A 14,513-nucleotide genomic window follows, 5' to 3' on the forward strand; every position below is an offset into this window, starting at 1 on the left:
TAATGTGTGTAGCATTAATCTATTGCATAAGATGAATGTGGATACATCCCTTATTGAGCCCGACTCTCGTCCCATTCGAGGCTTTGATAATGTGGCTAAGTCTTCATTAGGTATTATCACCTTACCCATCACAGTGGGACCTGTTACTTTGCCTACTCCTATCCATGTTATGTCGGGAAATCTAACATACAACTTGTTATTAGGGAGACCTTGGATTCACAGTATGCAAGCTGTCCCCTCTACATTGCATAGACAAGTTAAATTTATTTATAATAATAAGACATATACCTTGATAAGTGATACTAATTTTCAAGCTTGTTTGCAAACATCTACTTCCAAAGGGAGTTCTTCTAAGCCTTCCTCTTCTAGTGATGACTCGTTAAACAAGATACCTATGGATGAATCATCACCCTCTAATAATCAAAATTCTTTGGATGAGTCTGAAGCTCCTGAAGAAGATTCTTCTCAACTTGAATCTACACATGAAAAGGCTTTTGATCCTGAGAAGGTTCTCGCAGAAGATGATTGGGGATCTCTTGATTTCAATCCCACCTTTGTAGGTGAGTATAGGGTTCCTCCTAGAGAGCTTAAAGTTAAAAAGAAGGAAGAAATTAGAGATTAATCAATCTTACCTGAACCTATGAGCAATAATTTTGTGGCTGCTTCTCAAACTTCTTCTCCTCACACCTCTAATTCTGAAGAATTTGATTCTTTGTCTTATGAAAAACCACCTTTTCTTTCTGAAATGGCTAATCGTTATGGTCGTGGTTTTCATATCTTGGCTAAGAGTGGCTATAGTGGAAATGGTTGTGGCACAAATGAACAAGGAATTAAAGTTCCTTTAGAACATAACATGCATGAATATTCATTTGGACTTGGATATAATCTTTCTAAGCCCACCAAAGCATCTAAAAGACCATCTCTCAATGTGAATGCTATATTTAGTAGTGATGATGATCTCACTTCAACTAAATCATCTTCTACTTCTATCAACTCTCATTCCCCTCATAAGGAAATCTTGGCGATGAACAAATCTCTTTATGATTCCCCTCAAATTTCTAAATCCACTTATGAATCTTTATCTCCTATTCATCAAAAAGTCCTTTCCTCCAGGGATAAGGCTCTAATAAATTACACTCATCCCTCTTCTAAGATTTCTTGTAACTTTTCTTCTTCAATTTTTATCATTTTATACATGTTTTTGATCTCACTTATGGTTGAGCATTTAGCATGTCATATTCAAATACCTCATTCAATCTATCATGTCTTTAAATAACATTAATGGCTATTATGTTGCTCATCATTATGTGACATTGGTAGCTCATTTACTGGGGGCTCATTGTCATTCATGATGGTACAATTTCAAGTGCAATCATTTTTTTTTTTTTGAAGCAACATAATAGCTTAATTTTTCTATGTTATCTCTTGTTCTTATGGGGTAATAGTGTGGAAATATTGATCATCTTTGCTTTAGAATTCTCTTTTCCTAGATATGGGAGAAGATGTGTATTCTCTTTCTTATCCTACCCACTTCTTGTGAGGAGCATTTTACATACACTAATGTCTTGCTTGCATGAACTCATGTGAGTATGTAGTACATTTTTTTTTATGTCTAAGATCTCTCCCTAGAAGATTGTGTAAGTCCTTCATCCTTGGGAGGCAATGATCTTTTCTTATTTTTATCTAAGGATCCACTTTTTCCTATTTCGTGGATGGTGTGAACTTTATTACTTGATGTTATTCCTTGTATGCATTTGTTGTTGTTTGTTCAAGGATTCTCTCTTACAAGAGGTGTAAGTCCTTGACTACAACCTCTTTTGCACTTGGTAAAATACATCCATAATGAATTCACTCTCCCAATTGGGTTAAAAAAAAAAAAGCGTCATCCTTCATTAAGAATCACTTTCACCTCGCAAAAGAAGGAAGTATTGCATTCTTATTCTCTACTTTGTCTTATTCTAGAAGATGTTATATTTGTCTAAGACAATTCCTCTCGAGGATAGGTGTCTTTTGTACAAAGATCTCTTCTCCTCTAAGGATCTCCTTTACACATACTACAAGATATCCCTTTTCAACTATCTTATCCTTGCTTAAAGAGTGCAAAACTCTCTTGCTTGGATCTATGACATTGTTGCATTTTTGTGGTATCTTCTTTTGTGATGAAGGTAGGTATCCTTGTTCTACTTTGCTTATGACATAAACATTACACTTTTTGAGAAATGGGTCATTCTCGAAACCAGAGCACAGATTCTTAGAGCGAGATGTCTCCATTTTTCTTTTATGCAAGGTGATTATTCTCGGAACTAGAGCACAGACTCTTAGAGCGAGATGCCACGCTTTTGTACTATACATATACAGGTTGTAGCATACTCGGGCATAGACTCCTATGAGGTGCTTCTAACCTCCCTTACACACACATGCACAAGGTTGAGTGGAACTAGCGGCATAAGGCTAGACTTTCTCACTCTCCTCCCTTACATGGATCACCTAGACAGACTCTAGGGGCTAGTTTTCCATGTCCCTTTTTCCCATGGATCACCTAGACAAGATCTAGGGGCGAGAAGTCCATGTTTTCTCTCTCACTATTCTTCTCATGGATCACCACTGTGTGTATTCATGCCTTTTTCCTTTCTTTTCTTCTCTTTGCATTTTGTTTCCATTTACATCCTTCATCTTGTGTTAGAGAACTCTCAAATCCTCACACTCTTTGTTGTGTTGGAATTGAGGTTTAGTCCTCTTTCTTACCAAATGATTCTCCATTAGTTTTTGATCTCATATCAAATCTTCTTGTGAGAATTTGTTATCAATATTCTTTAACAATTCAAAGTGGTAAACATGATACCCTGTTTCAACTCACTAAAATTAGCAAGCCGAAACAGGGGGGGGCAAATAGCTACCCTCGAATTTTCATCACCTTCCTTAGTAAGCATTAGGTGATTTTGTGATCTAACATGTGGTTTTGTAGGTTGTGGTTCCTAACTGAGTACTGCAGATGCCGCTGGGGGCTTCGTCCGACAACTTATGGATATATCCTTTTTCAAATAATGTTTACTTTTCTGTACTTTAGCTTGCATATGCACATAGTGTTCATATGACCGCTAAAGTGGGGGCTAAATGTAGCGTCGTAAATTGTACGCACTTGCTAGGGTGGTACAATTTCACACCTAGTTTAGCACCCGCCTTGGTGCATTTTTCATTTTGCATTGCATTTCCCCTTTAGCACTTAATTAATCAAATTAATTAGGTCTAAGGTCCTATTTCATCATTTTCCACATTATAAAGTTGGGCCCTTTCATTAAAGTGTGCCCCTTTCATTTTATTCCTCCAATACATCATTTAATCAAAAACCCTAATTAGGTCCTATTTTGAACTTGGGGGCTTGATTTCGGGGGTCAAAACATCTCGAAATCACCTGTAACTTCAGGATTCTCTCTAAAATCATCATATCCGACGGCCCTGAAAATTTGGTGAAAAGTTGTCGGGACCATGGCGCCCGGCATGCACCTGGTCCCGGACATTTTTCCCAAAATTTTAGGAGCACGATCCAATCATAAAATAAAGCTTAACCCCAAAAAATTGGCAGGAGATTCAATCTCTAGGTCGGCCAAAAGTTGAAATTAAGACCTAGGGTTTCATCTATAAGAACTCTCTTTCTTCATTGGAAGGGATCCAGAATTTTGGTTTCAAGGGCCTTCTATGCAGCGAAAGAGCAGATCTTTGAAGACTTCAACAACATTCAACATCCATCCATCAAGTATTCATCAATTTCATTCATCCATTTAGGGCTTTGAAGACATTGAAGAGCAATAGGAGATTACCGACTGAAGATTGGCTTGTACCCCTCCCTTGGGGGTTGGGTATGATTTCATGTTGTTTTCATGTCTTTGCATAAGCTTCAATATATCATTTATTCATGCTTTAGATCACTTTGCATCTTGATTTAGAGTATTTACATTATCATTTACAAGCAATTAGGGTTTACTTTCTAGGTTGCTCTAGTTTGCTTGCTTGCATTTTAGGATCTTGCACACACACAAGGTCTGCACACACATTACTTTTACAATACAACTTGGCTATTCGTGGAGGTGGAAATCACCAAAGCGGGGGTTTGACTAAGGCAAAACCCTATATAGCCGCCCACCATACCCTTTTCAGATATAAGTGCAGGTTTCGGGATTCGGACAATGCCACAAGTTGCAGATCCGGAAGAAGCAGACCGAGACGGAACAACACACCAAGTTTCAGAGAAAAAGACCAAGACAAGGGCGTGGGGCACCCTGGTCCTGCCAGGACAGGGGCGCTGGGTGCCCTGGTCCCTGGGACAGGGGTGCTGGGCGCCCTGGTCCTTCTGTCAGACAGCAACTTTCAGCAACTTTCTGATAGCTTTTCAGGTTGCAAAACAACAGTTTCATGGGCAGAATCAAGACAGTGGCGCCCGCACCCCCGTCCCGAACATTTTCACTTAGATTTTAACACCGGGTACGCATTTACATTCTTGTCTTGTCCTTGTGTTTACAGCTTTCCATTGTTTAAGTTCAATTCTGCAAATCTTGTTATTAGTTCATACTTGCACTTTGGGGTTTGGGATTGAACTTGCATCATTTTATCTTTCAATTACAACAAAGGAATAGAAATCCTAATAGGTAGCCCATGGCTCTCTCTTCCACAAAAAGAAGTAGCCAATTGTGTGATACCTCTAGGCTCTTTTGTATTCCACAAATGTGTGATTGAAAGTGAGATTAGGGCATGTTTGCTTAGTGTCACTTTTTCCCCCACACAATCACAATCAGACCGCTACAGAATGATTTCCTTCTTCTAGAGTGTGTTGACTCTTCCCTAAAGAAAGTAATCAGGAAAGGTTGCCCGTTGTTCTTTCAAGGGTCATCTTTCAACTTTATAAACTAGAAACCAGGCTTTGATTTGGCCAATCATAGATTTGAGAAATCCCCTGTTTGGTTGTCTTTAGTGGGCCTTCCATATGAGTTTTGGTGCCCGGAGGCTTTGCTGAAAATTAGTGATGCTTTAGGAACCCTAGTGGGTATCGAGGAGGATTTTTTGAAAGGTCTTAAAGGAGATATAGCAAACATATATGTGGAGATTGATCTTCAAAAAGGCTTCTACATCATCCTAGAAATCATTTCAAAAATTGGAAGATGGAAGCAAAAAGTGCAAAGGCTAGGTAAGTAAATCCCTAGCAAATGTATCCTCCGAAACCAAATTATCAAAAACAGCTCAATGACAGCCTTAATGGGCGCTATTCACCTCTCATATCAGCCTCAACATTGAGCTTCCCCAGAGCAAGAAGGTCAGAAGCTAGTCAGGGATAAGGATAATCCATTGGTTTCACCTGCACTAGAGGCAATCCAGCTAGGCAGGATGGCCATTTGTCAGCCTCAAGACAGAGCTCATGTCTTCTCTCCAGTGCCTTCAGCTCCTCCAAAGCCTCAGATGCTTCTCACTCCTAGATCTATCCCCCTGCCCTAAAGAATCTCAAGGCTAGTTGTTGCCCTCTAGTATAGGTATGGTCTCCCCATCTTCTCCTCATTCTCCTCATAGCTGTCCTCCTCTTATTCTCTCCTTGATTCATAAGTTGCAGCCTCAAAAAGTAGTTAGAAGTCTATTTGGTCAAAAGAAAACTCCTTCCCTCTCTAGAGGAGCTTTTAATATCTTCTCTTAGCCTCCTTCTAAGGTACTTAAAAAGAAAAACAGTCAAAGGCACAACAAGCAGAAAGGTTCCCTCCACCTAAAGAAACCCATCATTAAACCTTTGCACATTGCCAAAATCCTGTAGGAAGAAGAGGTCATTGAAAATGATCTTACAACTCATTTAGTAGAAGATCACGACCCTCTTCTATCTGTTGATGAGATCCACTCTTCCTTAGATTTTCCCTCAGCAGATCAGTATCTTAATCTATCAATGGGCAGCCCAATCCCATCTATGTTTTCTCCGACTTCGGCTCCTCAAGATCTGGGCTTTTCCTTAGATAAAAATGCTAAGAATCTTCTGCAGGATCTAATGGTCTAGGATGAAGGCCAGGACACAATTCTAGATACCCCTTTAGCAGTACTATACTCTCAGGTCAAAGAAGAAAGAAATATAGGTCTACATCAGAATCAAGAGGGATTGGTAAAACCAAACTTTGGCTCCTCCCCTCCTAAGAAAGGCTGCAAATCTCTTGTAGAAGCCAGATCTTTTGATGGTGCTGCTGAGAACCAATCAAAACTTCAAGACCTCTCGAAAGTAGGGAAGGGGAATCCTGAACAACAATGAAAATCTTATCATGGAATGTTAGAGGCCTCAATGCCCCTAACAAACAAAGGGTGATCAAAAGGAGGATTCTTTTGGTCAGTGCATAAATCATTTTTTTACAAGAAACAAAGCTGGATAATATGCAAGCAGTTGCATTTGGTAGTGGAATTTGCCCCCATTTTATTACTTCCTCACAAGTGATAGTGGACTCAAATGGGGATTTAGGAGGCCTAATGATAATCTGGAAGCCTTCCCAAGTTAAAGTTGATGGCATTGCTTCAAACAGAAATTGGATCTTGGCAAAAGTTTCTCACCTCTAGTCCAATTCATCTTTCTTTGTTATTAATATTTATGGCCTAGTCTCCCCCCTCAAAAAATGCCTCTTATGGTCTTTCTTAGATGCAATCCTGTCTTCTTTATCTAAGGAACAAATCTTTATAGGGGGTGACTTCAATGCTATTAGAAGATCTTCTGATAAAAGGGGAGGATTAATCCGCTTAGGTGGATCTCAATAGGACTTCAATGATTGGATTGATAGGAATGGCCTGATGGAAATAGACTCAGGTGATTTATTCACTTGGACAAATAGAAGGAAAGGTTTTAGAAATATTGCGGAAAAATTAGATAGATTCTTTTGGCAAGGAGATTTAAGGTGCTTTCCATTCACCCCTTCCTGCTCGTTCATTCCCTGTTCAAGATCAAATCATCACCCCATATTGCTTTCCTTTCTTAGCAACAAGATAAATTTCAAAGCCCCATTTAGGTTTGAGAACATGTGGATGAAGGACCAAAACTCTCACTTTGATAGAAAACTGGTGGCAAGAGGCGTCAGTGGAAAGATCAAAACTCTTTTTCTTTAATGCTAAGTTGAAAATTGTCAAACATAAACTACTTGAATGGAACTCCTAGTACTTCAGAAATATCTTCTCAACAAAAAGTTGGATAGAAGGAAGAATGGAAACTCTAAATGATAAGATCATCCTAGAAGGTATGGACCTGGAATCCTTCCAACAAGAAAATATGCTCCTATTGGAATATGAGGATATCTTGTCTAAAGAAGAAATATTCTGGAAGTAGAAATTGAGGGAGAATTGGCTTAGTATGGGAGACAAAAACACTAAGTTCTTGCAAAATGTAACAAAGATTAGAAGGAGCAAGAACTGGATATCAAAACTGGAGTCCAAGGACAACTGGATCATAGAGGATCCTGATGAAATCAAGAAGGAAATCGCCTCTTTGTTCTTCAATCTCCTAAATATTCTTGAAGGTTCTTAGTTGTCAGAGCAAGAAAAGATGTTGGAAGTAATCCCCAAGATCATAATAGATGAGCAGAACCAAAATCTTAATGAGAGAATAAAGATGGATGAAGTATTTCAAGTCCTCAATCAATTGCCCTTAGGTAAAGCTCCTGGCCTAGATGGCTTACCAGCGGATTTTTTCAAGAAGTGCTAGCACATCTTAGGTCAAGATCTTGTGGAAGCTCTGGAATGCTCAAGAAGATCACGAAGGCTTCTTAAGGAAGTAAACAACACATTCATCATCCTCATCCCAAAGAAGGAGAATGCATTAAAACTGGGTGATTTCAGACCTATCTCACTTTGCAATACAGTTTATAAAACCCTTTCAAAAGTTATGATGAATAGAATGAAGCCCCTCATGGAATCAATTATATCAGAAGAACAAACATGGTTTGTTGCAGGTCGTTCAATTCTTGATGGGGCTATAATAGCCCAAGAAGCAATCCATACTCTTCAAAGTACAAAAAGACCAGGTATGATGATTAAAGTAGATATTTCAAAGGCTTATAATAGTGTAGACTAGCACTTCCTTTGCAAGGTTATGCAAGCCTTTGGTTTTGCAAAACAGTGGATTGATTGGGTCTTTGAATGCATCTCCACTTTGAAATTCTCAATCTTAGTAAATGGGAAACCAAAAAGCATTTTTTCCTCGACAAGGGGAATCAGACAAGGAGATCCTATCTCTCCTTTTCTCTACATTATAATGGGGGAGGTTTTGGGAAGGACATTAAAGAGAAGCCATATGAACAATCTTTTAGAGGGAATCAGAATAACCAAAAACTTTGTAGCCACTCACCAGCAGTTTGCAGATGATAATCTCCTCTTGGGGGCAGCAAAAATCAAAGAAGCTTCCCATCTAAAACAGATTATAGACACCTTTGGGAAATCTTTAGGCCAAATAAGGAATAAGGACAAGTCGAAGGTCTATTTCTTTTCTATCTCTAGACTCTTGTAGTCTAAAATACTTTCAATTCTGGATTGTAGTGAAGGATCCCTCTCTTATATCCATTTGGGAATCTCAATTGATCATGGCACAAGGAATGCTAAATTGTGGGATCCTCTTAAGCTAAAAGTGGATCAGACCTCAAGCTCCTAGAAAGGGAAATGGCTATCTTGGGCAGGAAGATTAGTGATGATTCAAGCAGTAATATCGGTCCTGCCCATCTATCTATTATCCATCCTATCTCTCTCAGCAGGTGTGAATGCCTTTCTATTTAAGAAAATGAGGAATTTTTTTTTCCAAAATTCAGAGGAGAAACACATAATAGCTCTAATCACATGGGAAAAAATAATCAAGCCCAAAGTCCTAGGGGGTTTAGGCATTAAGGACCTCAAATTGCAAAACAAAGCCCTAAGGGCCAAACTAGTATGGAAGTTTATTAAGAATCCCAATATCACATGGGCTAGAATGCTAGCTACCAAATATTTACCAGATCAAGAACATATCAATCTTCTAAGAGCAAACTCATTCCCCAAGGGATCAAAAACATGGAATTTTTTAATCTCCTATAGAAATATGATCTCAGAACAACTCACATGGGACATCCGGGATGGAGCATCAAGCCTCTTTTGGGAAGATTCTTGGGGAGGCTACCCACCTATTGCGAATTCACTTAACATTCTTATAACATAAAACTAGCTTAAACATCACTGGGGTGTCAGAGTGAGAGATTATCTGATTTCTGATGGCTCACCCAGCTCTCAAAGTTGGAGATGGAAATCATTGGAAGGAGTTCCAACCTCAAGGAATGATTTAGATCAACTCAAAGAGCTCTTAAAAGAAAGAAATGTCAATCCAAGAAGAGGGAATGATTCTTTAATTTGGGCACCTTCCAAAATATGGATCTACAATCCTAAAGATGGTTACAGAGTACTAGTCAGCAACATTGTTTAGGATCAATTGGATATTCCTAAGAAGTTGTTTTGGAGCTCTAAAGTCATTCCTAAGGCAGGGATCTTTGCATGGCTAGCCTATTAGAGGAAGATCTTAACTGCAGAAAAGTTCACAAAAATGGGGTATGCAAGACCCTCTAGGTGCATCATGTGCAAAGCTCAATCAAAGACAGAGGATCATCTACTACTCACTTGTCCCTTTTCGTCCAAATGTTGGCGATGGATCTGCGCTAAACTTGGGCTGATCAAAGCTCTACCAAATGACATTAAATCCTTGTTCCAAAGCTGGCCTATCCCAACTAAGGAGTCCACCTTGAGCTTAATTATGGAAGTATCCTCTTCATGTTTAGTCTGGGAAATTTGGAAGGAGAGGAATCGTAGGCTATTTGACAACAAATCCAGAAGAATAGAAACAATCTTGAACTCAATTAAATCGGTGATAGTGGATTCAATTAACTGTAAGATAGCCTTTTCTTTGGGACCGCCTAAAGCTTTCTCATCATGGGATGAAAGCATAAGGAAAAACTAGCATGCAATTAGGATTCCTCCCTCCTTTGGGAAAAAAGACAATATGAGAAAGACTACTATCTAGTCTCCTCCAAATCTTGGCTAGATAAAACTAAATTTTGATGGTGCCTCTAGAGGAAATTTGAGTCCTTCGGGCATAGGATATGTAATCAGAGATCACACAGGAGCAACTCTTGGGAAAATGGCAAAGTCGATCCCCCCAGACACAAACAACATAGCAGAATTCAAAGCATTGCAATTTGGACTTATAGATTGCATAAAACATGGTTTAAATAACATTTTAGTGGAGTGTGACTCGGAGATAGCAATAAATGCGATCAAGAGGAAAAATACTCCAAATTGGAGATTGCAGGGAATTCTAGAAAACATAATTGCAAGCCTGGACAGGATTGAAAACTATGAAGCTAAGCACATCTACAGAGAAGAAAACTCAAAGGCGGATGTTCTCTCTAAAATAGCTGCTCAAGGAACCCATCTCTACAGTTGGGACCAGGAAAATTTGCCTATTATTCATGCAGATCATCGCACTTGACAGGAAAGGGTCTCAGAGGATTTTAATTTAGATACAAGAGTCTCCTCAAGAATATGCGAAAGCTACTTAAAGCTTCGCTAACTGGGTAAACATTAAAGTTAACCTTGGCGGCTAAGTGTAACGGTTACTTCAATTTCAAATTTAAATCTTACCTATTCCGAGGAAGAGTGGGCCCCTATTCAATTACGTCACCCAAGCTGCAGTCATGACCTAAGCTTTCCTCGATCCTCCTTACGAGATCTAGCTGCCAAACTATCAAATCAACTTATGGTTTGCTTGGCATGAATGAGAGATTTGGCATGCCGAGGACAAACATCCCTCGCCACCTTAGCTAGAAAATTTATTGCATATCCGTCCCTCATTATTTGATGTTAAAGAGTGTGCCAACCTACTTTCTCGCATTAGTTTTCTGCATTTTGTTCTCATTCTCATTCTCTTGCCAATTATTCTCAAAGTCCTGGTTTCTCCTTCTTGTTTCATAGCCTGCATTGCCAACCATGTCATCAGAGCCCCCATTTGGTTTCATAATGAGTGTGTATCCCAGACCCATCTCCTGTTTTGGAGCAGACACTCCAATTTCCCTCTCGGCGTCGATGCGCCAAGTTTCATTCCGAAAAGTTACAGACCTAAGGCTCAAGCGCCTCCTCCTTTACTCGGATTTCCCTCTCATATTGGTAGTCAAGATGATCTTGGGTAGTGGACACCTAAACAGAGACGAGTATCCTTGGGACAACACTAGCATCTCATCAAGGTTTGTTGCCTCTCTGCTAGACCTAAAACTTGACAAGCATGCAGGTTGGACCCTCACCAAGAAGATTTTTCTAGAGGAGGTCACCCAAGAGTTCCAAGAAATTCTAAATAAGGCAATTCATGACTTTGGGGCTCCTCGGCCAAGCGATAGAATCCTATTCAATGCCCATGGATAGCCAATTAACTATTATCCTTTCCTACTCGACCTGAAAGGAAAAGACTTGGATAGGCATCGGGTTTTCGCGGGAGTTGGCCTTGGCTACCTTAAATGGCGGTTCTTGGGGCAGAGAGGATGACCTAATTCAGTTTGCAAGACTCAACGACATTCTGCCTCTAAAAACAGAAGATGAGAACCCTCAAATGGAATAGGGATGCAGGGGTGGCGCTAGCAGGGGTTGTCGCGGGTCCAGACTTGGTCGTGGAAGGGGTCGCCCTCCGAGCAGAGGTCATGGGAGAGTGAGGAACGAGCACCTGCAATTTGAAGCCCACAAGGAAAATGTAAGCTAGTTCCCCTTTAGTTATTTTAATGCTTACTGTTTTGACTCTCGAGCGAGTATTTTGTTCTTATCAGCATAATTTCTGTTAATAGGGCAGCAAGTTTCTGCTATTTAGACTTTAAGTTTTTTATAAAAAGGGAATCTACAGACTTATATATGTTAATTCGGAAGGACACCTTATGCCTTCCATGGACTGCTTGGTTGCTTCTACACTTTTAAGAAGGCATTTAGATGCTTCCATTTTGAATTCTGCTAAAAATCTATTAGCTATCTTAGCTCTGTAAATTCTACATAATCAATATAATTATGGCTTTGCCTTTACGGATAAAAAAAAAAGTGTTAAAGTAGAAGAACAGGTTAATCTCTTCCACCTTATTTCCCAGATAAATTATTGCTATACAAGATAGTATCAACCATCCATAACAGCATATGTATGTTCTAACAATCAAAATATAATAATGCATAGGTAAACAACAAAAATATAGAACAGAGACTGGAAACAGCTGAATAACTCTATATTTGTATTCATCAAATGTTACAATTATCTGCACTATAATCTGCTAAAGAGACTGATAACAAAAGTGATGAAGATTGACAGATAACTTAAACTGACAAAATAGGACACCAAATTAAAGGTATATAACCTTTATATTTTCCAATACAATTTTAATTCTCAATATTATTCTCTCATAACATGATATTTTTTCTAAAGATATGAAATTTAGATCAGAAAACTAATCAAAAGATTTGAAATTGTCTTCTTAAACTATCAAACAATTCTAACCACCGGTCAAATTTTGAAGTAGCAGGATAAGCTAAATCTCTTCCATCTTATTTCCCAGCTAAAGTATTACTGTCCATACCATCGTACGTATGTTCTAACAACAGCAGTTATACACCACACTTTTCAATCATGGACTGATTTCGATTTTGAAGCGATCCAAAATGCTCCTGACCTTCACACCTTTGCTCCAGGATGCTTTCATGTATTCTTCAAATTTATATTCTCTGTATAGAGCCGGATGCTCCTTATCCACCATGGATGCTGCAGGAGCAATGGAGGTATCCAAGGAAGGCCCATAGAAGGTGGGAATAGATATACGTGCAGTGCTTGTATTCGTTACAGCCCTGTGCATGACGCTTTTGAATCTTCCATTGCTTACAACCTAATAGAAACTCACACAAAAACAATTCAAAATTCAGCCCTCCCAAAACAAGTTTTGAACAGGGAAAGTTTGTATACACTGAAATAACATTTATATTACAGTAAACCTGAATTTGATCAGCCACATTCACCACAAAGGCATTGGGTATTGGTTCTACTGCAACCCATTTCCCATCTTTCAGCACTTGCAGGCCACTCACATCTCCTTGCGTCAGAACAGTAATGCCACGTGTATCTGAATGAGGTGCTACACCCAAGGTAAGATCTGGATTTGGGCATGCAGGATAGTAATTTACGTGCATTGTCTGGCTATGCTTTCCAAAGATTGTGTTCAAATAATCAGAATCTTGTCCAAGAGCTTCAGAAATTGCAGCCAGAAGCCTTAGAACCAGTCCTCTTATCTCCTTGCAATACTTGCCTGCAACATCTCTGTTTCAAAAGAGTGAAATGAGAAAAAAGGGATCATACACACTTGTTAGTGAAATTCCTGTGAAAAACTTTCTCTGTTTTTATTTTTCTTTATGTTTTTTTTCACTACCTGTAAAGTGCAGGCTTTTGAGGCCATGAATTAATAAATTCCTCCAGAGGATGACATGGGTGTCTTAGATAATCCTTCCACTCAAAGACTTCATCTTTGGTGACATTAAAGCTTGTAGAAACCCTGACATCCTGCCGTGGGTCCTCTGAATATAGACAGACCCTGTCTTCCACAGGCATTTCAAAAAACTCTTTGGCAATGTCCATCATGTTTTTCATCAAAGTTTCTGGCACTCCATGGTTAATGATCTGAATAGAATGATCCATGTTGAATTCAGGCGATATCCAGATAAAAGAAAAAAGAACAAAACAGATCTAAATGTTTATCTGGAAGAAGCCATCCTCTTCGCAAGCCCGCCTGATCTGATTGACTAGCTTTATTCTATGAGGCCCATCCAAATCTTTGAGATCTATGACTGGAAATGTATAGGAATGACAGACCTGGGACATGTCGGGACGTTCACCTGGAGGAAAGATATGCTTATCCTGAACATGAAGATGATTGTGTCCATTGGACATGAGTTTCTCCACATTAGCATCGAGATTAAACCCAACATGGGCTGCGGATGCCATCTTGTAATGAAAGGAAGATAGCTTCAAATGCTATATATAAGTTTTTAAGGAAAACACTCTTTACAAAAACATAGAATATACATTAATTTAAGTTTTATTTTATTATTTTATTAAAATTTAATTTAAATATAATTAAATTTCAAATTTCTTATATCATTCAATGTAAAAAAAGCTTATTAAATCTATCATTTCTATAAATTTTCTCATAGTATATCAAATTGTTTCATCCAATCATATTGTAGATAAATAATTTCTAGTTTAAAAATATAAATCTCAATTTTACAAAAATCAAGGTTATTTTGAAAACCAAAATAATAATAATTTTTTATTGACGCAAAAAATTGATAAATTAGGCTTTAGTGAATGAAGTACTAATAAGACAAATAATTATAAATTAAATTATTTTTAATTCTCATTTGTAATTTTATAAAGACATAAATAATTAAAATAAATTTTAAACTTAACAAAATTAATCCTCATATGAAGAAGA

General features: G+C 38.5%; 1 protein-coding gene across 1 annotated transcript; it reads right to left on the reverse strand.

The window, feature by feature from the left end:
* Nucleotides 1-12,245: 12,245 nt before the first annotated feature.
* Nucleotides 12,246-14,039, reverse strand: LOC131046823 (protein DMR6-LIKE OXYGENASE 1). Its single transcript, XM_059209808.1, has 3 exons — nucleotides 13,452-14,039; nucleotides 13,021-13,342; nucleotides 12,246-12,914 (listed from the first exon to the last, which is right to left on the reverse strand). Exons 1-3 carry the CDS (start codon nucleotides 13,715-13,717, stop codon nucleotides 12,660-12,662), a joined length of 843 nt encoding a protein of 280 aa, XP_059065791.1. The 5' UTR covers nucleotides 13,718-14,039; the 3' UTR covers nucleotides 12,246-12,659.
* Nucleotides 14,040-14,513: the final 474 nt, after the last annotated feature.

Source organism: Cryptomeria japonica, chromosome 8 (genome assembly GCF_030272615.1).
Source record: "Cryptomeria japonica chromosome 8, Sugi_1.0, whole genome shotgun sequence".
Lineage (NCBI taxonomy): Eukaryota > Viridiplantae > Streptophyta > Pinopsida > Cupressales > Cupressaceae > Cryptomeria > Cryptomeria japonica.